General features: G+C 41.2%; 1 protein-coding gene across 5 annotated transcripts in view; it reads right to left on the bottom strand.

Annotated features, from left to right (window-relative positions):
* Positions 1 to 25,591, bottom strand: part of LOC126237512 (farnesol dehydrogenase-like) — a 269,788-nt gene that overhangs the window by 32,634 nt on the left and 211,563 nt on the right. Inside the window, exons 1-2 of one of the 5 annotated variants that reach the window (XM_049947679.1) lie at positions 19,832 to 19,981; positions 851 to 1,013 (exon numbers count right to left, since the gene is read on the bottom strand). The exons of 3 other annotated variants lie outside the window; for them this stretch is intronic. In XM_049947679.1, coding sequence (XP_049803636.1) covers positions 851 to 1,013; positions 19,832 to 19,963 — 295 coding nt within the window. In that variant the 5' untranslated portion in view covers positions 19,964 to 19,981. Of the gene's footprint in view, positions 1 to 850; positions 1,014 to 19,831; positions 19,982 to 25,591 lie in introns of those variants that run through there. One more of the 5 variants, XM_049947678.1, reaches the window with a different exon arrangement.

Raw genomic sequence — 25,591 nt, 5'->3', positions numbered from 1 at the left:
AGACCGTTCGGTTAACCCCGCGCGGCAGTAACAGATAAAGGTGTCAAAAAAAGTTTCCAGATTCCCTGAGAATATCATCTTAACAAACTTTGGTAAAAATTTCAAAGATTTGCCATGAACAAGAATTATGGAAGTGACCGTCCCCGCAATTGGTACTTTTCGTACCTAAAAATCAGGGTTGACCGGGGATTTCTCAGGAAGCACCCATCAACAAATTGTGTTTTTAGCCACCTAAGGACTACCACAGACACCTCTAATGAAAATCAACCGGCCGATTAGCTCAATGTTCCTGGGGTAGAAGAATTGTGCAATGTTTAAATTTTGACCGTGTACTGTAGACTACATAAAGTATGACCATTCTTCCGATAGGTAATACAGACAGTCGCTAAGTCAAGGACTATATACAACACTTTACTCCGCTACCTCTGTCATCAAAAGACCCCGAAAGATAGCTCCTTAAAAACGCGCACCGTTTTGGAACACATTCTTACTGTGCATTGTTTTACAGGGAGCGGATATCATCAGCGGAAGCGACCTTTCATTAGTTAAATACACAGTTGCGGGATGACGGTACCCTCCAAACACGGGGAAGCTAATAATACTGTCTTCTAGGACTTAAACGTGTAACATAAAGAGCACAATTTCCCGGGGCACACGTGAAGTTTCTCTCCATTCAAGAATAACATACTGTGTCCTCTCTATCTTCGCAAGCCGTAAAATGTTTTTAAGGACGCTGCGCTAATGCCTTCGTGCTATTGAACTCATATTTATGTTACTTCGTGGTGGAATGAGGAACTGAAGGCCCAGAGCGGCATAGCAATTGGCTGTAATTGACAGACTTTTTACTTACACGTCAGCTCGCTTTCTACGAGTATCCCGGCGTTGTTGATGAGGACGTCGACGCCTGAGAGGTTGTCCCTGATCCACTTGAAGGCCGCCAGGATGCTCTGCTCGTCGGCCACGTCTCCCTGCAGAGTGTGCAGCTTGCCTGGAGCATCCTTCAGCTCCAGGGCCTGTGGACGCAGACGTTGCGCGATGAGGAGCGAGCCACAAAGTACTCTCATTTTGGTTTTATGAAGTGAAAATTGTCGCAATAACATTGGTAGTGACGGAGTTCAGGCTTGTGTACCTGAAAAGTCGCTACGTATAGGCACGTACTATTCTCATAGTCCAAGCTGACACCCAGCGCAGTGGCTGATGGAGGAGAGCGTAAATGGGAAACACTTTTAAATCGCTTCCATCTGCCAACAAGTCGAGTATAAACTTCGAGTGTGCAAATAGGTCACACGACTGCGCAGGCTGGCGTAGCCATTAAGGTAGGTTGAAAACAGAAGAAAAGAATTACTTCTTATGCCTTTCACAGTAAGAGACTAATGACTGCTAGGTTCATAATAGACCGAGGGCACCTAACTGTGATGAAGTTTACTTTTCTGAAGAACGAGTACAGAACTCAGGAGATCATTTCGAAAAGCTGCAGCTTCTGTAAGATGTAATAAATTATACAAACTTGATTTACATACGTGAAGATTGGAATGCCAGAGTAGTTAATAACCCTATTAAACATGTTGTGGGAAAATATTGGGAATATACTGTAAATGAAACAATTTTCCTGCACTCACAACAACCTCAAGGTAACCTACACGTTCTTCCAGAATAAGGATATTGATAAGTGCACGTTGACTAACACAGGAGTTAGGTCAATTATCTACTACATTCTAGTGAAAAAGATGTCTGGTTCCTTAGTTAAGGACATTTAAAATTTTCGCAGTGTGTGATATTTTTAGCGCCCATTTTTTGATTACGCCGATACAGCCCTAGCAACCAGGTGGACGAGACTCATGCACCCATTGCTTAAAGACAAAGTCAAATCAACCAATGTTAAAGTAAGATTATTAAATAATCCTTCAGAACTCTACCAATAAAGACTATTATTTAGCGAATTCACTTACACAAAACAATATTAATTTAGGAAGGGATACAAATACTGTATAAGTTAAGCAACAGGTGAAACACTAGGAAAGCGATAAAAACGGTAATGCAAAAAAGGAATGAGGGAATTGAAGAAATAATTAAAGGAGAACAAAGAGCATACTAGAGTTTGCTGCAATCTCTCAATGACCAAGCAAGAGGAAACTGCGGACTGATGAGGAAATAAACAAAGTCACTAATAAAAATAGCTCGCTGAGATAAATTAGAAATTGCAAATTTGTGATAAGGACTACGTGATCAAACTACTGAGGTCATCGGTCCCTAGGCTTACCCACTACTTAATCTAACTTCAACTAACTTACCCTAAGGACAAAACACACACTCCGACGGGGAGAGCCGTGCGAACCGTGACAAGACGCCCCAGACCGCACGGCTACTCCGCGCGGCCGATAAATTAGAAGTAGAGATTAGTTATCAATTACAACCTATATGAAAGACAATACTTGGCTTTCAAAAATTAAGATACTTAAGTACAAGTGCACTAAGTCACGAACAATGGCCAAAACATTAGAAGAAGCTGTGGTATAATCTGAAGGCAAGTAGTCACTACGAAAGTATATTTCATTATGTTATGACATATTTCATAACTTTATAATAAATGGCACAATAATTAAAAAACCAAAACGCAAGAAATGTAAAGAACCTGGCGTGATTAATATTAAAGCTGATTAAGCATAGTGGATTGTTCCAGAAGCTTAGAATTTTACATGTGATCAGTGCCTGTTTGCTACACACTAAAATTCAAAAAGAGTGGCTTAGAGCAAAACTGCCACTGTTTAAAGTAGAGGATCGCAACAACACTCCAAATTTTAGACTTATTAATATGTCAACTAGTATTTACAAAATATATTCAGATGTATTAAATAGGAAAACACATACCTGTAATAAAGAGTTACACCTGGAAAAAGAAAGGTCACGCAGTGACAATATATTTTAATTACAATGTCTGTGTTTTATCTGGTTGCATGTCTGATGGAATTGACTGCTGACGATCCACAGCTAGTATTAAATATTACAAAATGGTTTCGCAAACTGGGAAATGATTTTGACGTCAGCTCTACTATTTTATTGGTGAGGAACGATTATTTGTGCCCGACTGGGACTCGAACCCGGATTTTCGACTTATCGCGAGTAGTGGCCTTGACCACTTCGGCTACCCATGCATGCTTCCCGCACGGCTCCAAACCCCCATATGCCACACCGCCCATATTCCGAAATGCTCGCACATTATGTGATTCCCGCAACAGGGAGAAATAATGTTGTTATCGTCGTTTATAACCTGTCGAGGCGTGTAATACGCATTTTAGTTTAAAGGTCTGTTTTTTAATATGCAGTGCCCTCCAAACAGGTAACTATGCCTGTTGCCTTCCTGTTGCGGGAACCACATATTGTGCGAGCATTAGGGATGTGGACAGTACAACATATGGAGGTTTCGGTTGGTGCTGGGAGCACGTATGGACAGCTGAAGTGGTCAAAGTTTCCACTCGCAATAGGAGAGAAATCTGGCTACCAGTCCCTGTCGGGATCAGTCAGTCATGCGTTACTAATATATAGTATAGGTGACGTGAAATTATTTCGTAATAAATTATAGATTTATTGTGTGACAAATAAAACACGAAAGAGAAGAATTTAGCAAACTACTGATTTTGAAAAAAAAGTGTGGACGTAGTCCCTGTATGAAATTATGGCAAAAATATGCCTACCCAAATCACTCAATAAAATGCATCAAGAATTACATCTGAACTTACTCTTGATGGCCCAAATCACATCGGATAAGAGATAATAATAAACCAAGACGTGAGACAATGGTGTACTTCACCGCCTGCTATTTTAATACTTATACAGACAATCTCATCCGAAAATGGAAAGGAACAGCGTCCGAAAGGATCAATAGGGACGAGAATAAATACATTAACATACTATTATATGATGATGACATTGTATTACTAGCAAATTCTGAAAACCAACTACAAATATAAATCCATCGTTTACACTTAATGCAAAGGAGCTTAATTTTAAGACGGCGGTAAATGAAACTGATATAATGGCATTCAATAGGAAATACCCGTTACTAAACAAAATTGTAACTGAAGATCAAGTTGTGGAACAAGTTCACCACTTCAGTTACCGGGGTAGCTCTATTACCGTTAACAAAGATAAGAATGTAGATGTTAAATTACAGAGTTGTCAGAGCATACGTCATAAACTCAGCAGATCATTGAAAAATAGAGACAGAAACACTAAATTCTACGAGACGATAGCTGTAACTGTTCTAGTCCCGGGCTACGAAGAGAAAATATACTAGCCGTGTCAAGTGGCTGAAATAAAATTTTTACGAGCAGTCGAAGACTTAACGAGACTCCTAATGAAAACATTAGATGAAAACTTAACATTTTTGCAGTAAATAACGAAACAGAGGAACATAAACAAAACCTGAAAAACATTTTGAACGAATGGAAGGAACAAGGATTCCAAAGTTGCCTTACAATACAAACCCAAAAGAAAGAGGGACAAAGGACAGCCAGTTAAAAGAGGAAACTGAGGTCAGAACAGGTCGATGTAACTGTAAAGGCAAAAGAAGTCCTTCCTTCAATCCGACATAGTGGGAATCCAAAACGCTAGCAGTACTCACGGATGGATCGCACATTTCCCAGTACGCGGTCTCTTTTATAGTAAGTTTGAGTTTCCTAGAATTCTCCAAACAAATCAAAGTCAACCACTCGTCTCTGTTAAAACCTACCCTACGTTTTCTTTCAATCTCATGTGCTTTGCAACGTTATGATTGAATATTTAATCCACGGAACTGTGTCAAGAAGTGTAGCACTAGTATTTGAACACGTGTTTTTCCAACTCATCTGCAGTTACTCAGATTTTTCACATTTACTATCACCCAAAGACTAACCTGCGAAACATTCCCGTTCACTGCAGCGTCATCAGCAGTCACAGATCGTTGTTTGCTTTATGCTTCAGATCGTACATGTGAAGAGAGACCATGAGCGGTCCTATCACACTTATCTGGGCCGCTCCTAAGGACACCTTTGTCTCCGACGAACTCTTGCTGTCTAACACAAAGTACTGGATTCCATTACTCAAAATCTCTTTGGGCCACTCACGTAGAGGGTGACAATTATTGAACTATACGAAAAAAAAGTAGCGTAGTTACCAACTACGGCGTACAAACACTTATTCAACGTGTGAACGTCACCACATTTATTCGGATTTAGGTTATGACATGTTCGATATGCCTGCCACCATTGGCGATAATGTGGCGCAGACGAATAGCGAAATTCTGCATGACCCGCTGAAATGTCGGAACATCGATACTGTCGATGTCCTACTGAATGGCTGTTTTCAGCTCAGTAATCAGTTAAGAGGTTATTACTGTACACCTTGTCTTTAATATAGCTCCACAAAAAGCAGTCGCGTTGTTCCGATCTGGAGAATGTAGCGGACCATCGAGGCCCATGCCAGTGGCCTCTAGGTAACTAGTGCTCCTCCAGGACAACAAAACCTCTCCTGCAGCGGTGGGGACGAGCTCTGTCTAGCATTAATCACATCTTGTCGAAATAAGGGTCACTTTGGATAATGGGGATGAAATCATCTTCCAAAACCTTTATGTAGCGTTCGGTAGTCACTGTGCCATCAAGGAATGTTGCACCGATTATTCTGTGACTGGACACAGCACACCACACAGTCACCCGCTGAGATGAAGAGCCTTCTCTATCGTGAAACGCGGATTCACAGTCCCCCAAATGCACCGGTTTTTCTTATTGACGAACCCATCCAAATGAAAGTGAGCTTCGTCGCTAAGCCAAATCATATTCATATCAAAATTCTCACCATGGCCCGCGGCCAACTTCGCAGCTTCGTATTTTTTTTAAAGCATGTCAACTGCAAATTAGCCATGAAGAAAATTATTGCGTATTTGTGGAGAGCTGTTTCGAGGGTAGAGGTTATGTCCGTTTCTGCACTTACATTTTTCGGCCTGTTCCGTGTCCCTTGTTGGTGTCTCAATCAACTGCTATTCCTGCTATTCAGTGCACTGTTTTCACTCAGTTTTTCATAAATTTTCGGTCACTACTTCATCTCACATGCACTTACACAAAATGTGGCGGAATGTGATCTGAGCAGACACTTCTGACAACACAGTGAAAGGTGTTATGTTATTCTCATTGCTTACTTGTTAATCGTTGGTTTTGTGTTTGTTATGGCACTGATTTCGGAAGTGTGTGTGTGTGTGTGTGTGTGTGTGTGTGTGTGTGTGTGTGTGGGTGGGTGGGTGGGAGAGGGAGAGAGAGAGAGAGAGAGAGAGAGAGAGAGAGAGAGAGATGGAAAGAGGGGTAGGGTGGTAACCAAGAAAACAGAAGTCCTCTTTTTATTGTTATGTTTTTTTGGGAGTCACCTTTGTATAGTTCATTGAGTGTTCCAAACAGTATTTTGTTGCACAGTGTTGTATTTTCATTCAGGACTCTCTTTCCCTGTATTATTGCTTTTTGTATGTGGTAGTTCTCCTCTGTTGTGAGTTTTTGATAGAGACTGTTACTTTCTCTGAGGATGTTAATATCAGTTTCCACGTTTTTTGGGTGGTGGTTTTCTTGTATAAGATGGCCTACAAATGTGGAGTTTGTACTATCACTTCTTAGGGCTCTGAGGTGTTTGGAGTACCTCATTTTGAAATTTCTACATGTTCGGCCTAAGCGGACAGACTGGCATGAACTGCAGGTTAACTGATATATTCCAGCTTTGGAGAATTTGTCTGCAGAGGTGTTCTTAGATCTTAGACTCTTCTGTACTGTGTTATTTGTGCGGAATAATATTTCTAGCCCTTGTTTCTTCAGTGTGTTTCTCACGCTGCGGACGTTTTTGTTACTGTATGTTAGTATGTGCCATGTGGTACTCTTCGTAGGGTGTTCCCTGTATCCGGTGTTGTCTAGAGCTTGTGTTCTTGGTTCTCTTGGTGATTTGTTGAGGGTTTGTTCTCTTTTAATTTGTTTTTAATTTTGTTGTTCAGTTTGTTTATCATTTGTGTGTTATACCCATTCTCTCTGGCTTTTTGGTGTATTGTATTTAGTTCCTGTATTAATAAATAAATGTCATGTGACTAGGGCCTCCCATCAGGTAGACCATTTGCCTGGTGCAAGTATTTCGATGGGGATGAAATGATGATGATTAAGACAATACAACACCCAGTCCCTGAGCGGAGAGAATCTCCGACCCTGCCGGGAATCGAACCCGGGCCCTTAGGATTGACATTCCGTCGCGCTGACCACTCAGCTACCGGGGGGCGGACTTTAGTTCCTGTGTGTAGCTGAGTTTGTCCAGTGGAGTTCTGTTGAGTCTGTATAGCATATATCTGTGTAGCGGGAATCGAACCCGGGCCCTTAGGATTGACATTCCGTCGCGCTGACCACTCAGCTCTCAGCTACTGGGGGGTGGACTTTAGTTCCTGTGTGTAGCTGAGTTTGTCCAGTGGAGTTCTGTTGAGCCTGTGTAGCAAGTATCTGAAACTTGAGAGTTTGTGTCCTTGGGGGTGGTTGGAGTTGATGTGAATGGTTGTACTTGGGGCTATAGGTTTTCTGAAATTTCCAAAATTATTTTTGTTGTTGATTCTGCATATGGTAATGTCTAAGAAATTAAGCTTTATTTCCTCTTCTGTCTCAATGGTGAATATAGTTTTTGGTGAACTGTATTTATGTAACTCTGTAATTTTTTATTTCGGTATCTGTTTCATCAATCAAGCAAATGATGTCATCTAAAAGTACATATTGATTCCAGTATATAATCTTGTACTGGTTTGGATGTATGATTTCATTGAATAGTTTTCAATGTGGTTTAGAAATATGTTTGCAAGTATACCATTGATGGGTGAGCCCATTGATAGGCCATCTTTTTGCTGATAGTACTCTTTCTTGAACGTGAACTAGTTCTGTTCTGATATAATCTTTAGGGTGGCTTCTAGTTCATCTATGTGTTACTCATTATGTCCCCTTGATACTGCAGCAGTTTTTTTAACAATGCTGATTGTTTCTTCTACTGGCACATTTGTGTACATGGATGTGATGTCAAAAGATACCTAGGTTGCTGTTGATGGTATGTTTATATCTTTCATCTTCTCTACCAATTCACTGGCATTTTTTAGGTTTCTGTTGCTTGTGAAAGTGTATAATTTCTGTAGTACTGTATGTAATTAGTATGTACGCTAGGTGGCAAGATGGTGCATTTTTGAAATGTATGACAGGCCATATTGGACAGTTATTTTTATGTATCTTTGGTAAACTATTGAGGCTGGGTGTTTTGGGATTCTTTTGTGCCATGTATTTGGCTCGAGTTTCCGTGATGGCGACTCTGAGGGTTTTAAAGAGTTTTTGAATGTTTCTTTGGTCGTCCCAGTAGGATCATTGATTAACTTCATTATGTTGTTCTGTTCTATAAATTCCTCTGCTCTCTTGATGTACCCTGCCTCATTCATCAGTACAAGTGTATTACCTTTGTCTGCTCTGGTGATGATTGCATTGTGTTTTTAGAGTTTGTTTAGTTTATATACATATATTTCTTGCTCTGTTTTTGTTTTTGTGATGATGTAGGTCTTGTTCTCTTTTATTATGTGTTTTACCTCTTCTTCTAAAAGTTCCTGTGTCAAGATGGCACTGAAGTTTGGGTTCTCCAACTTTTCGTTTTGCTTTATTATGTATTCTGTTTCTCTGATCAGGTTTTCTATGATTTTGTGTTACAGGTTTGTGCTTATGTTGTGTTTAAGCCCCTATTCAAGTAATTCTCTTTCTTGTTTTGTTAATTCTACGTCAGCTAAATTGACCGGTCTGTCATGAAACTGATGTTCGGTCCCTACTCTGTCTTCTTTATCTATTGTTGTGGCAGATTTCATGAGGTGATTCAGTTTTTCATTTTGTCTTTCTTTCTTTCTGTTCGTTAGTGTTTCTGTGTAAGACCTGATTTCTTGAGTTATCTCATCCAAATGAGTTGGTGTTTCCAAGAGATTTGCTAATTCAATTTTGTACAGCTGAAGATTAAGCTGCTGTTTTTTCGCATATAGGAAACGAATATCTTCTTCTAACCAAATAACTTTTCTATTGGCTACTCGTGCTGCAGGTAACTTGCTATTTACATTGACTTTTTCAAAACAAGGGGGTTATGTTATTACTCATACAGATTTTGTTAAACCTGATATTGAGGATAGTTTTAGGAAGTTGTATTGTTGTATTCTTTAATTTTATGTAGACCTTTGTGGGAAATGCTTGGTTTGGCTTTGAAATACTCATTTTACTAAGGTTTGAAGCTCCTCCATTCGTTCTTACACACACACACACACACACACACACACACACACACACACACACACACACACACTTCCGAAATCAGTGCCACAACAAACACAAGACCAACGATGAACAAGTAAGCAATGAGAACAACATAACACCTCTCACTGAATGTGTTGTCAGAAGAGTGTGCTCAGATTACATTCCGTCACATTTTTTGCAAGTACATGTGAGGTGAAGTAGTGAGCGGAAATTTGGAAAAACTGATTGAAAACAATGCACTAAACAGCAGTTGATTGAGACACCAACCGGGGACTCTAAAACAGGACGAAAAATGTAAGTAAAGAAACGAACAGAACCTCTACCCTCGAAACAGCTCTCCACAAATACGCATTAATTTTCATCACGGTTAGTTTGCAGATGACATGCTGTCAAAAAGACGATGAGAACGAGCACTGAAATTGATGTATAATAATACAGTTTAGTTAGCGATGTAATTTTAAAGTGAGCGTCTAAACCAGGGGTTTCCAAACGTTTTAGTCCGCGGGTCACATTGACTCCTCCACGAAGTCATAAGGGCCAAGATCTACCTAGTGTGATTAAAGCACCCTAGCACTCCATGATCACCGTAATGTAAGGCTAAAGGAAAGATGAAATTGCAAAAATCTAAGGTTGTGGGAATAGCTAGAACTGAAACGAATTACAATTTTTATTTAATTACATAATTTTGATTGGTGGACGTACCTGACCGAAATTCTGGCGTATTTTATTTTGGCGAATTTCACCGACAAAGAAGTGTGTCACTGTATATTCTTCACGAAAGCGTCCTGCAAAGTTAACGAAATCTCAAAATCATTGTTAGCAACACTATTACTGCAAGACGTAACAGAGGTAGAGTATGTCAACGCAATGTTATTTCAAGCAGCGCAACAATAAGTTTAGTTACGTAGTCTTGTAGCTAGTAGCAGAGCCAGAGCATATATTGGATAGTTCTGTTTCGTGACTGTGTCTGTGTTGCGAGTGTCTCACGACTTTTTTAGTGTTTTATACGCTGTACTAGTAGGTGAGACGACGAAGTCTAGCACAATTCAAAGTTTGAATTCTAAGAGACAAGGAAAATCTGAAAATCGAAATGCGTATAGCACGACTTGAGTATTTTTTCACTGTATCTTTTAGTGGAACTACAGTGTAATTGTATTTAATTTAATAATTAAAGTACCTTAAAAATAAATTCATTGCATTTTGTATAGGCAGACTGCTCCCTAGTTTTATTAGTATTAAATAGCACAATTTTATTTTCAGGTTACAATCTTTTGTAAAGTTCTGCACAAATTTGGAAAAGAAACGAAAGGTTGACAGTGATTGTAGAATTTTTAAAGAGCAGTGGGGATGTCAATATTTTGTGGTGGAGTCAAGCAACAAACCAATGTGTATTATTTGCAATGAAGCAATATCAGTGTTCAATGATGATGATTATTAGTGTTTTAGGGCGCACAACAGCGAGGTTATCAGCGCCCGTTCCCAAAAGTTCAATTCAGAGCCGAATTGTGAGAGAATTGGTATTGTTCAAATTGCAAGATGGGACACAGCACATCAAAACAGGGAGATAAAACTAAAAATAAAATAGTGGTACTAACAGGGAATAATAATTAACGGTGGCTGAGTGACCACTTACAAATAATGGGTGACCAAACCACTGGACAGCACATTAAGACTTCAATCCCAATATTTTGGGAAGAAGGCCAGACATCACACAAAAACGTAAAACTCTAGCAACACTCGCCTCATTATTAGTTAAAAGAGAGGGTAGGTCTGGTGGGAAACTGAAATCGTCCCTCAAACCCGCATATAAAACACACTCAGTTAAAATATGTATCGACAGCTGTGTCCCACATGTCTGACACGTTGGTGGCTCCTCACGACGTAACAGAAAACCATGTGTCAAAGGACAGTGTCCTATTCTAAGCCGTGTAAGGGCTACTTCCTCAGCGCGTCGTTGTCGGAAGGAGGTGAGCCACGGTCGGACAGAATCCTTCAACGCTCGCAACTTATTATCCCTCACGTCCAGCCACTGAGCCTCCCACCAACGCATGACCTTCCGAGTCACGAAAGACGTAATGGCCTGCAGGGGGACGGAACAGCGAGCAGGAGGTGGGATGGAGCAAGCCTCCTTGTCTGCCGCATCTTCAAGTTCATTTCCAGGAATCCCTATGTGCCCTGGAACCCAGCAGAAAATTACCTTACCCTGCTGTTGCAAGAGCAGGAGTGCGTCCTGCACCTCTTGCACCATCCGATCTGCTGGGTACATCTGTTCAAGAGCGTGTAGAGCACTTTGGGAATCGGAGCAGATGATGAATTTCGTGCCACGATGTCGGCGCATATGCTCTAATGCTTGCAGAATGGCAAACAGTTCTGCATAGTAAACTGAGAACTGCTCTGGGAGCCCTATCCGATGGACAGTATCGGGAAACACAGCAGAGCAGCCCATAAAATCCCCCTGTTTAGACCCATCCGTGTAAACAGTAATAAAATCGGAATGGCGTTCTAAAATCGCAGTAAGTTGAATTTTAAAAAGGTGGTCCGGGGTACAATACTTCCTGTAAGCAGCCAGATCAAGAAGTAATCTTGGCCGTTGTAGTCGCCAGGGAGATCCCCTACTCCATCCCTGGTGGAGTACCTTAATGCCCTCCAGGTGTACTGACTCGAGACTCTCCTTCGCACGGATGCCAAACGGCTTTGTTGCCGCCGGACGGTGGCGGAAGAGACGTGCCAGTGCCGGCTGGGAAAAAGTGTTGGACGTCAATGAAAGAGGAGTGGACTTGGCCCTGTACGCGTGCCGTACCACGAGGAGAAGACGCCGAATGGACAGCGGAGGCTCTCCCGCCTCGACACACAGACTAGCAACTGGACTCGTGCGATAAGCCCATCAGTCTTCAAAGAATACAATATAATACGTCATTATGAGACTAAGCACTCTCAGAATTACTCCAAGTTTACAGGATGCGAACGATTAGAAATGTATGAGTCTCTGAAACGCCAGCTAAAAACCCAGCAGTCACTGTTTAAGAAAGTAAATGCTGAACAACATGCTGCAACTCGTGTGGCTCATTTAATAGCGAAACACTGTAAGCCATTTACCGACGGTGAATTAATTAAGAACTGCATTATTGCAACAGCAGAAGAAATGTGCCAAGAAAAAGTTAATTTATTTAAAAACATAAGTTTGTCGGCAAACACTGTGGCTCGAAGATAGATGACATTGCACAAAGTATATCAGCGCAACTGCGTGACAAAAATCAAGACTTAGACTGGTTCTCTTTGGCCGTGGATGAGTCAACAGATGTATCAGATACTGCTCAAGTACTACTTTTTATTCGAGGGATTGACAAAAATTATGAAGTGTATGAAGAGCTCCTTGATGTTCACAGTATTCACGGGACGACCACTGGCGAAGATATTTTTAAAGGAGTTGAAAGGGCAGTTCAGAAAAACAATCTTCAGTGGAAGAAATTAAAATGTATTGCAACTGATGGTGGCAAAAACATGTGTGGGAAAAATAAAGGTGTTGCTCTCCTTTCTAAGGCCGTAGAAAGTGACGGTGGCTCAAAACCATTAGTAATGCATTGTATTATTCACCAACAGTCTTTGTGTGGAAAACATTTAGATATGTCAGAAGTTTTAAAGCCAGTTATTTCAGTTGTTAATTATATCAGATCCCATGCACTCAGTCATCGCCAGTTCCGCGAGTTTCTTGAAGATATTGAGGAAAACGACTTGCCATATTGTACTGCAGTGGGCTAGCTTAGCTGCGGTAAAGTTCTGACCCGTTTTTTTGAACTCCGAATAGTAACTGAAATTTTTTTGAACGAAAGGAATCGCCCTCTGGCTGAGTTACGGAACGGAGATTGGTTATGGAAGCTAGCATTTTATACAGACTTAACTAAACATATGAATGACATTAATTTAAAACTGCAAGGTCAAAACCAGCTTCTGCCTGATTTACACATGCATGTTGTCCCTTCGACAAAATATTGCTTTGTTTCAATCTGAGTTGAACAAAGTATGCTTCACGCATTTTAATACATGCCAAACATTCGGTCAGGAAACAGATTCCATTTCCTGTAACATTCGCAATTCAAGCTTTTGACGCTTTAAAAATTAATTTTGAATCACGTTTTTCAGATATCGATGCAAATTCAAACGATATCAAGATATTTCAAAACCCCTTTGACGTCGATATAGAAGCGTTACCCGCAGAACTGCAGTTTGAAATTATTGATTTGCAATGTAGCGACTTTTTTAAAGAAAAACATTCAGTTAACATTAATGGAATTTTATAAGTGTCTTCCATCCACACAGTTTCCAAATTTACATAAATTTGCCCGCGGCTTTTTTCCGCTTTTGGCACTACTTATTTGTGTGAAAAAACTTTCTGCAAAATGAAACATGCAAAAAGTATTTACAGATCAAAATTAAGTGATGAGAATCTGAAGTCGCTGATGATTATCTCTGCCAGTAAACTTGATCCCAAACTGGAGATAATTATGAAAGGAAAGTTACAGCTACATAAAAGTCACTAATTATGACTAAGATGTTAAATTTCTTTACGTGAATACTCTAACACTGTGAGTTTTCAAGATATAAATTAATTACTGTTATTTTTATACATCAGTTACAACTAAAATATCCAATAACATTATGTACACCATGTATTGTATTTTCATTAAATTGCATTTAAATAAAAATATTTTATACGATTCACCAAACTAGTCTGTTACCCGTTCTTTTTTTTCACTTTCGCACGGAGAATGGTCTGTCTGTTTATTGTGGGTAGCCACAAGTTTAACCACGACCTTCCGCTTTGTAAAGATAGAGCTCCGACGATATCGCGGTGTATTGGTCGCGACAGACCTCGAAACTCAGTTGTTGGCAGTATAGGTACCACCTCAAATATTTGGCGGGCCGGATACCGGGGGTGTCCGGCCAGCTAACGCGGGCCAGTTTGCCGGTCCTCGCGGGCCGGTTTCGGAGACCCCTGGTCTAAACCAAACTAAGAAAATTGCAAATATTGTATTTTTTAGGCCTGCAGCAGTTAAATTATTAGAAATGTGATATTATACTTTACAGAAATAAAAATTGACCACAGAAGATGAAACATTGGTGTCGGAACATGTCTGGGTAAATATAAAAATCAACTAACTGTGTTTGCATATGGCTGATTTCCAAAACAACCCAGCTTTTAAATCGCAAACACGGAAGAACGAAAAGAGGAGCTTCAAACCATAGTAAAATGAGTAAATAAAATAGAGTACTAAAAGAAGAATTTAGGTGACTGAATTTGTATCTAAACACGAAATGCGTGGTAGTGAACACTGAATCGCAGCTTCAGCTTTCGTTAGCTTTAGTTCAAAACTTCGTACAGATGTCGGTTGTTGCTTTTCACTGGCTTCCCATTACAACTGAGCATAAAAATTAAAATTAGAACACTGATCACCGACGACCAGCTTAACCGGAAGAAAGTTTAGTATTTACACTCTGGTTATTAGCAGTCGGAAACATTACTATCTGTTTCACAATTCAATAGTTATAAGGAAGTTATCAATAAACTACGATTAATGAAATGTGAGATGCGCATACGACCTATTCACAGGCTACTTGATAAAATCTGCTACGTATTATTTAGAGGGTAGATTTCCCCCCATGAACCATGGGCATTGCCGTTGGTGGGGAGGCTTGCGTGCCTCAGCGATACAGATGGCCGTACCGTAGGTGCAACCACAACGGAGGGGTATCTGTTGAGAGGCCAGACAAACATGTGGTTCCTGAAGAGGGGCAGCAGCCTTTTCAGTAGTTGCAGGGGCAACAGTCTGGATGATTGACTGATCTGGCCTTGTAACATTAACCAAAACGGCCTTGCTGTGCTGGTACTGCGAACGGCTGAAAGCAAGGGGAAACTACAGCCGTAATTTTTCCCGAGGACATGCAGCTTTACTGTATGATTAAATGATGATGGCGTCCTCTTGGGTAAAATATTCCGGAGGTAAAATAGTTCCCCATTCGGATCTCTGGGCGGGGACTACTCAAGAGGACGTGATTATCAGGAGAAAGAAAACTGGCATTCTACGGATCGGAGCGTGGAATGTCAGATCCCTTAATCGGGCAGGTAGGTTAGAAAATTTAAAAAGGGAAATGGATAGGTTAAAGTTAGATATAGTGGGAATTAGTGAAGTTCGGTGGCAGGAGGAACAAGACTTTTGGTCAGGTGATTACAGGGTTATAAATACAAAATCAAATAGGGGTAATGCAGGAGTAGGTTTAATAATGAATAAAAAAATAGGAGTGCGGGTTAGCTACTACAAACAGCATAGTGAACGCATTATTGTGGCCAAGATAGACACAAAGCCCATGCCTACTACAGTAGTACAAGTTTATATGCCAACTAGCTCTGCAGATGATGAAGAAATAGATGAAATGTATGACGAGATAAAAGAAATTATTCAGGTAGTGAAGGGAGACGAAAATTTAATAGTCATGGGTGACTGGAATTCGTCAGTAGGAAAAGGGAGAGAAGGAAACATAGTAGGTGAATATGGATTGGGGGTAAGGAATGAAAGAGGAAGCCGCCTTGTAGAATTTTGCACAGAGCATAACTTAATCATAGCTAACACTTGGTTCAAGAATCATGAAAGGAGGCTGTATACATGGAAGAAGCCAGGAGATACTGACAGGTTTCAGATAGATTATATAATGGTAAGACAGAGATTTAGGAACCAGGTTTTAAATTGTAAGACATTTCCAGGGGCAGATGTGGATTCTGACCACAATCTATTGGTTATGAACTGCAGATTGAAACTGAAGAAACTGCAAAAAGGTGGGAATTTAAGGAGTTGGGACCTGGATAAACTGAAAGAACCAGAGGTTGTAGAGAGTTTCAGTGAGAGCATAAGGGAACAATTGACAGGAATGGGGGAAAGAAATACAGTAGAAGAAGAATGGGTAGCTCTGAGGGATGAAGTAGTGAAGGCAGCAGAGGATCAAGTAGGTAAAAAGACGAGGGCTAGTAGAAATCCTTGGGTAACAGAAGAAATATTGAATTTAATTGATGAAAGGAGAAAATATAAAAATGCAGTAAATGAAGCAGGCAAAAAGGAATACAAACGTCTCAAAAATGAGATCGACAGAAAGTGCAAAATGGCTAAGCAGGGATGGCTAGAGGACAAATGTAAGGATGTAGAGGCTTGTCTCACTAGGGGTAAGGTAGATACTGCCTACAGGAAAATTAAAGAGACCTTTGGAGAGAAGAGAACCACTTGTATGAATATCAAGAGCTGAGATGGTAACCCAGTTCTAAGCAAAGAAGGGAAGGCAGAAAGGTGGAAGGAGTATATAGAGTGTCTATACAAGGGCGATGTACTTGAGAACAATATTATGGAAATGGAAGAGGATGTAGATGAAGACGAAATGGGAGATAAGATACTGCGTGAAGAGTTTGACGGAGCACTGAAAGACCTGAGTCGAAACAAGGCCCCGGGAGTAGACAACATTCCATTAGAACTACTAATGGCCATGGGAGAGCCAGTCATGACAAAACTCTACCATCTGGTGAGCAAGATGTATGAGACAGGCGAAATACCCACAGACTTCAAGAAGAATATAATAATTCCAATACCAAAGAAAGCAGGTGTTGACAGATGTGAAAATTACCGAACTATCAGTTTAATAAGTCACAGCTGCAAAATACTAACGCGAATTCTTTACAGACGAATGGAAAAACTGGTAGAAGCAGACCTCGGGGAAGATCAGTTTGGATTCCGTAGAAATGTTGGAACACGTGAGGCAATACTAACCTTACGACTTATCTTAGAAGAAAGATTAAGAAAAGGCAAACCTACGTTTCTAGCATTTGTAGACTTAGAGAAAGCTTTTGACAACGTTAACTGGAATACTCTCTTTCAAATTCTGAAGGTGGCAGGGGTAAAATACAGGGAGCGAAAGGCTATTTACAATTTGTACAGAAACCAGATGGCAGTTATAAGAGTCGAGGGGCATGAAAGGGAAGCAGTGGTTGGGAAAGGAGTGAGACAGGGTTGTAGCCTCTCCCCGATGTTATTCAATCTGTATATTGAGCAAGCAGTAAAGGAAACAAAAGAAAAATTCGGAGCAGGTTTTAAAATTCATGGAGAAGAAGTAAAAACTTTGAGGTTCGCCGATGACATTGTAATTCTGTCAGAGACAGCAAAGGACTTGGAAGAGCAGTTGAACGGAATGGACAGTGTCTTGAAAGGAGGATATAAGATGAACATCAAGAAAAGCAAAACGAGGATAATGGAATGTAGTCAAATAAAATCGGGTGATGCTGAGGGGATTAGATTTGGAAATGAGACACTTAAAGTAGTGAAGGAGTTTTGCTATTTAGGGAGTAAAATAACTGATGATGGTCGAAGTAGAGAGGATATAAAATGTAGACTGGCAATGGCAAGGAAATCGTTTCTGAAGAAGAGAAATTTGTTAACATCGAGTATAGATTTAAGTGTCAGGAAGTCGTTTCTGAAAGTATTTGTATGGAGTGTAGCCATGTATGGAAATGAAACATGGACGATAACCAGTTTGGACAAGAAGAGAATAGAAGCTTTCGAAATGTGGTGCTACAGAAGAATGCTGAAGATAAGGTGGGTAGATCACGTAACTAATGAGGAGGTATTGAATAGGATTGGGGAGAAGAGAAGTTTGTGGCACAACTTGACTAGAAGAAGGGATCGGTTGGTAGGACATGTTTTGATGCATCAAGGGATCACAAATTTAGCATTGGAGGGCAGCGTGGAGGGTAAAAATCGTAGAGGGAGACCAAGAGATCAATACACTAAGCAGATTCAGAAGGATGTAGGTTGCAGTAGGTACTGGTAGATGAAGAAGCTTGCACAGGATAGAGTAGCATGGAGAACTGCATCAAACCAGTCTCAGGACTGAAGACCACAACAACAACAACAACAACAACAACAAAATGGTGTGATCCCACGTAAAACACCTTTATTTATGAACAAAAGACTCTAAGGTAACTGTGATACATCAGTCATTATTAGAGCTACCAAGAACGTACGCAACGAAAATGAGTCGGTCGTTCGTGTATTTTTAATTTTAATCAGCATAATAGATGCATATTCGCACTTATTTACTTTCAAGGAAATTTTCTGTGCTTTATTTTTTAATAAAAATAAATATAACGGTTATGCTCATTCATTCTGCGTCTCACTGGTGAAAGTATCTATGGAATTTATCGTCTTTCTCACATCTCCCATTGGGACCTTAGTTATTTTTCTGTCAGTCACATTTCCTTTCGCAACTGTGATACGCATCTCTTCCATTCCAGCAATGCGATTACATTCTTTTCGGCTTCTCCATCTCATTTTAACGTACGTAAAAAAGGGCAAAATAGCACAAGAGCTTTTAGTACTGCTAGCACTGTAACAAAGAGCGCAGTAACTTCCTTTGATGGTTCGCTAAACGACGGAAATAAGGGAAACCTGAGCGAACGCAGGCGAATGCCAACAAAACTCAACCGAACGCAGTCTGCTCACGCACACAGAGTGTTTATATCTGGGCGTTCATTGTTGCGCATTCGCTTGTGTTCTCTTCGGTGGTTACCCTAGAACACTAAAAGTTTGACTGAGGGGCCGGGGAGGGGGGGGGGTAGGATTACATTGCTACTAAACCACCCTGAAGTTTACCAATCCACATTTTATTCGAAAGACATCGTAGTGTATTTAAAGGTTATGCGTTAGTTAATTACAGTTAGATCTACAATGGTATGTTGCATACCAAATTAAGTACAAAATGTCCTGTTCTATGCTTCACTGCAACTTTAAATTTTACGAAGGGTTAGTAAGTTAGGGTAAAGAGTCTGTATAAACTGGTGAAACGAGAACATCGGTAGTTCTCATCTTTAAAATCATTTATGTTTTTGGGCTAGTATACTGGTTCGGAGCATTCTTCTACATAGAAGCGTTCTATTTTCTTGACTCTGCACTGACACACAGTATTTTGCGTTTGCATATTTTTATAGATACGAATTCACCTTGTGTACTGGGTTTTGATTGCAGCCAAGTGACCTAAAATATCTCTGCGCGTAAGAACACACACACACACACACACACACACACAGTTAGGTACTTAGAAACACAGTGAAATACAGACGTTGCCACGGCCGTAGAAAACAAAACAAGGAATCGCATTTCACGAGATCAAAACATTGTACAGCGGGTGAATCAGGACGTACAAAAACAAGAAAACAGTACGCTAAAAAATCACACGTTTTTTTATGCAAAGAACCACGGAAACAACGTAGGACCCACAATTTTAACATCACTGCTGTTTACGATCTCGTTAACATGATTTGTAAGGATACGCATAACTGTTACATTGACCACTGAAGATATTTTAAATAAATCGAAAGTATCTGACCCAAATCAGATTTCATTATAGTTGCAAGAAAATAAAATGACTGACATATATTACGTATGAAACAGCGATTGCAGTAGACTGGCCTGAAAAGACCACGAGTTTAGGCCCACCTTAACTCTGTCCACTCTCCTCGCGACCCCCACGACGGTGAGCCCCTTCTTGAGCAGCGCCTGTGTGATGGCCGCTCCTATTCCGGCACTGGCGCCAGTAACTAGTGCGACACGGCCCGCGTACCTCTCCATGACTGCGACTCGCTTCCGTGCTCGGCGGCTACTAAATGGCGCAGCCAGCCGGTGCTGTTACGTCAGGCCCCCACAACTGCGCGAGTGGTCGACTGTGAAGAGCGGACAAATTGAATAGCTGGGCGGCGGCCATTAGAGTGGTAAACTGACGCGCGGAGTTCGAATGTTTATACATCGCTTTTGGTTATAAAATGCCTTCCCTTGAGTTAGGTCACAAACATAATGCCTCATTTAAATACGTTACTTCAATATACTTTTTAATTTATGAACAAACAGCAACTAGTCACTGTTTATGAATTTATCTTACGTACTACATGGAATCTGCCGTAGCTAAAAGTTATGTACTGCACCCCTAGCATTTTTCGTAGTTCATTTACGATAGATGTACGCAAAATGCATCAAAATACTCGAAGATTTCCCCACTATATTAATAGATATTTTCTGACTCTACCTTGCTTTAGATTTTATGACGAGAAGTGCGTTATATATGGCATAGTGCTTTGGCAACTCACGACCAAATTACAAGTTTCAACATAATCTAGACCATGAAAACAGTACCGATCATCCAACTTTCTTCAAAATGATCAGAACATATAAAATGGTATTCTGTCAGTCGGAAATCTTGCCTCCTGACAGCGTGTAACCATTTTTGTAACAGCTGTGTTTTGAGAAAGGAAACCTGCAAATAGATGCACAGGCGTTATGCTAATACCATGTTACAAAAACATTTATTAATCAAGTGCACTGACATACAAACAACTTAAAATATTCACATATCTGTGAAATGTAATATTCGTTCCTTTCTAGAATGTATTTGTACAATTAATCGCTGCACAACTCTTCACCATTGTACTTCTTTTGATTGGAACGTACAGACAGTAGAATTACGAGTAACAAATACTGTATGTACGCCCCAACAAATATACAACGTTGAATCAGGGTCTTCATAAGCAACAATACTACACAACACGTCAGACTACAACCACTATAATGGCGTCCAGCCGAAGGTTCAAATTATCCCGCGACTGCAGCGCCATCAGTGAGTCTAGTTATTTTTTATAAGGTCTTTGTGTTACGACTATGCTCTCTGCTGACCTTGGGTGGCTGTTACTGCTGACTCATCCGCGCGTTTCGCAACGGCGTCTGCTGTTCCCCTCCCTTCCCCTCCCGCGACGGCTAATCGAGCTACTTCCTACCAAGCACTCAATGTCAGCGACAGACTAGCGACACGTTACCTCGGTAGACAGAACATCGTCTCTTAATGTATGAGAATACTCTCAGATTACGCCACATGAGCCGGTAGAAATATGTCGGAATGGAATGCTCGAGAAGTAATGCGATTCTCAATAACTGTGTCTAAAGTGAAATATACATGAAATTAAATGTGTTTGGGGTTTTTAGAACATCTTTCGAATATTTTAAGATATATTTAACCATGAATGCATTTTATGACGTACCAGAAAATATTTCTTATGGAAAATCATGAATATTTTAAATCTAGATTACGCATATTCGACGTAGTTTTAGTTTCCTTCACCCTCTGTCGCACTCCCTTTTATGACTACACAACATTATTTCAAGATGGTTGGTTAGAAAATTTGTAGCAGCCTTGCCGCAAAAGTGCGTGAACGGACGGACCAGCGGACCTGGGCTGTTCAAGGTCGGCCTAGCCATCAGACACTGTCGCCAGAGGTCACCCGACAACATCGCCCGATAGCTCCATCTTAGACCTTCCGATCTCTTTCGTCCTTTTTTGCCAGGGCCAAGGAGGCCAGCTAGGTTAGGTTAGACCATTCTGTGTGTGAAGTAGGTTAGGTTTTAACGTCTTAGGATGGGATGGATATCGCGACGCCTCTGTGCTTGGATACGAGTGCTGCATAGCGGCTTCTGGTAATAAAGATAACGCCGGATGTGTGAATGAGCTTTGCTGTCTCGTAAGCAACGTGGCGAGTACTATAGGCCGTGTCGTCAGTTATCGGCACAATCAGACAAGTTCTGCAAATGTATGAGACGACGAGAGAAATTCTGTTACACACTCGAGATAATTCGTGGTGGCCTTGAAAAGCAACTTATGAACATTCTGTTTAGCTGTATATATTTATAGTTGTGCAGACGTGCGTCAATTAACCTTCAATGACTGTCATTTAGTGCACGAGTGAAAGTCATAAAGTGTAGCATAAGATACGCTGCACACGTAAAGCTCTTAAAAGTGGAAATACATACCGTACACTACACTTGCAAAACATTTCATGGTAACAGAATAACTATCCTGCTAGCATAAAACGCCAGTAATCAGTAATATTAATTTGTAGACAACTAATGACAACCCACCACAAAAAGAGATCCAGCAGCCATAAACATGTAAGATACGCCACCCATCTCACTTAATCATACACTACTGGTCATTAAAATTGCTACACCATGAAGATGACGTGCTACAGACCAAAATTTAACCGACAGGAAGAAGATGCTGTGATATGCAAATGATTAGATTTTCAGAGCATTCGCACAAGGATGGCGCCGGTGGCGACACCTACAACGTGCTGACATGAGGGAAGTTTCCAGCCGATTTCTCATACACAAACAGCAGTTCACCGGCGTTACCTGTTGAAACGTTGTTGTGATGCACCGTGTAAGGAGGGGAAATGCGTACCATCACGTTTACTTTGATAAAGGTCGGGTTGTAGCCTATCGCGTTTGCGGTTTATCGTATCGCGACATTGCTGCTCGCGTTGGTCGATATCCAATGACTGTTAGCAGCATATGGAATCGGTGGGTTCAGGAGGGTAATATGGAACGTCGTGCTGGATCCCAACGGCAACGTATCACTGGCAGTCGAGATGACAGGCATCTTATTCGCATGGCTGTAACGGATCGTGCAGCCACGTCTCGATCCCTGAGTCAACAGATGGAGACGTTTGCAAGACAACAACCATTGGCAGGAACAGTTCGACGACGTTTACAGCAGCATGGACTATCAGCTCGGAGACCATGGCTGCGGTTACCGTTGACGCTGCATCATAGACAGGAGCGCCTGCGAAAGTGTACTCAACGACGAACCTGGGTACACGAATGACAAAACGTCATTTTTTCGGATGAATTCAGGTTCTGTTTACAGCATCATTATGGTCACATCCGTGTTTGGCGACATCGCGGGGAACGCACGTTGGAAGCGTGTATTCGTCATCGCCATACTGGCGTATCACCCGGCGTGATGGTATGGGGTGCCATTGGTTACACGTCTCGGTCTCTTCTTGTTCGCACTGACATCACTTTGAACAGTGGACGTTACATTTCAGATGTGTTACGACCCGTGGCTCTACCCATCATTCGATCCCTGCGAAACCCTACATTTCAGCAGGATAATGCACGACCGCATGTTGCAGGTCCTGTACGGGCCTTTCTGGATACAGAAACTGCTCTGATCAGCACATTCTCCATATCTCTGACCCACTGAAAACGTCTGGTCAATGGTGGCCGAGCAACTGGCTCGTCACAAAACGCCTGTCACTACTCTTGATGAACTGTGGTATCGTATTGAAGCTGCATGGGCAGCTGTACCTGTACACGCCATCCAAGCTCTGACTCAATGCACAGGCGTATCAATGCCGTTATTACGGCCAGAGGTGGTTGTTCTCGGTAATGATTTCTCAGGATCTACACACCCAAAGTGCATGAAAATGTAATCACATGTCAGTTCTAGTATAATATATGTGTCCAATGAATACCAGGTTATCATCTGCATTTCTTCTTGGTGTAGCAAGTTTAATTACCAGTAGTGTATTTCATTTTAGAGGTTATAATCTATGCTTAAAATTTCCACTAATGATTTTGCCTATTTGAGGTTCTGAATAAACTTGCGATTTCCATTCATTGCTTTCGACCTATATCCCAGTTATGATATTTTAACCCTCAGGATGCTACAAACTTACTCTTTCTTGGACTAAACTTATCAGTTTCTCACGCTCCATATTGTGTGCGAGAACGTCGGTCGATACTTTCGGGAGATAAGGTCGGCTATTGTGTGGTCGTGTACTGATTTGAAAAGATCGGCCGTGTCTGGCCGATATCGGTCGTCGGCGGTATCCACCGATATTGAAGTCGCTATGACCACAGCCTCAGTTGCGTCAGATATCCGTCGGCGTGCGTACCTACCAATAGGTAAAATTCTGGCAACGTGTGGCGCGCACAGCCCGGGTCAGCAAAAGAAGGAACGGCAGTGCGAACCGAGCCGCCGTGTTTTTCGAATAGCTATAACTTCAGTCCGCGGGCCACGTGGGTCGAGTTTAACGCGAGCCCACCACAGGCGCGTGCGGAATCTTTTTTGCAGCTCTCGGTTCACTTCATCGCGTCCACGAAATACAGGGCGCCAAGCGATCGCGAGGAGAAGGTTCGTTTCGTTGCGGACACGCGTCCACTGTTCTCCCGCGATCACGTGATCGCTCGACTCGCTCGTCTCCGAGGAGCGAACACCCTCCGGCATCAGTGGAACTGTTATGCAACCACATTCATCGCGATCGCCTGTTAATGGACATTTCGATCTCATTTCGTTTTTCTCATTTGTTGATTTACTCATTTGGCAGAATATACACATTTTCGGCATGTGTACCTGTCAGTTCCCATTGCCACAGTGTCACCATAGCCTACATCCTGAACAAAGTATCTGGGTGTGGCCGGTTGACTACATGACTCCAAATTTGCACCACAGAACAAAATTCACAAGATATTTGATGTAATTATACACTCGTTCCCCAATATTTAGTGACAGAAGTAAAAGAGTGTCATTTACAGGCAGCTATTGTACACTGCCTGACAATAACGATGAAGCATCCGGAAAACGTGGTCGGGTGTCCGTGTAACTTTGTACTCGTAGAAACCATGTATGGGTTTGTAAATGATGAGAGTAGCAAATCTCTGTGACAGGTGGAATGGCCACTGGTGCACATTAGTGTTGTTCGCGTTGCGTTATGTTACCAGGCCTGGTAGGATACGTCAAGTGCATGAACAGCGTTAGATGTTGACGGATCACTATCAAGGACAAAGAGATGCAGCGTATTCGTGTGAGAAGCGATACAGAAAGGAAAGCAGAGGGCGGCTCGATTAGATTGTAGGAAGTCAAGCGTTGCGCTCGACGCCTTAATGAAACCGAATGAGCGAAATACGATAGCTGCCTATTACCACGGTTTGAAATGTACGTCCTAACGGATGGAAGTAATCTAACCGACTAAATGAAAACTTGTAGGAAAGGAAACATTAATGAAACACGTTGTGTCAAATTTTTAGTTAAAAACCTATCACATAAGCTTTTAAATGCATTACTGTTCATATGTGCAACCTCTGAAGTGACACTGCTTTTAGGTTCACAATGAAGCTGCTATATTTAGTAAATATCGGTGTTTTCCTTGCTGGAAATTTATTTTACTTCTTTTTATTTCTTTTGTAGCTGATAAATCAACTTCAGTTCCAACAGAAATAGCTATAATGGTACACTCTGCAAGAGTTTCAGTGTTTATATCAGTACTGGGTCTTTCATTCGTGTTCACAGCCTTACAGTAACACATAAGTATTATTTACTTGTATGTCTGGATGATCAGCCATTGACGACGACTTTCAGCCGCATGACGTTAA

The sequence above is a fragment of the Schistocerca nitens genome, chromosome 2 (genome assembly GCF_023898315.1).
Source record: "Schistocerca nitens isolate TAMUIC-IGC-003100 chromosome 2, iqSchNite1.1, whole genome shotgun sequence".
NCBI lineage: Eukaryota > Metazoa > Arthropoda > Insecta > Orthoptera > Acrididae > Schistocerca > Schistocerca nitens.
This window is presented reverse-complemented; position numbering and strand designations above follow the sequence as displayed.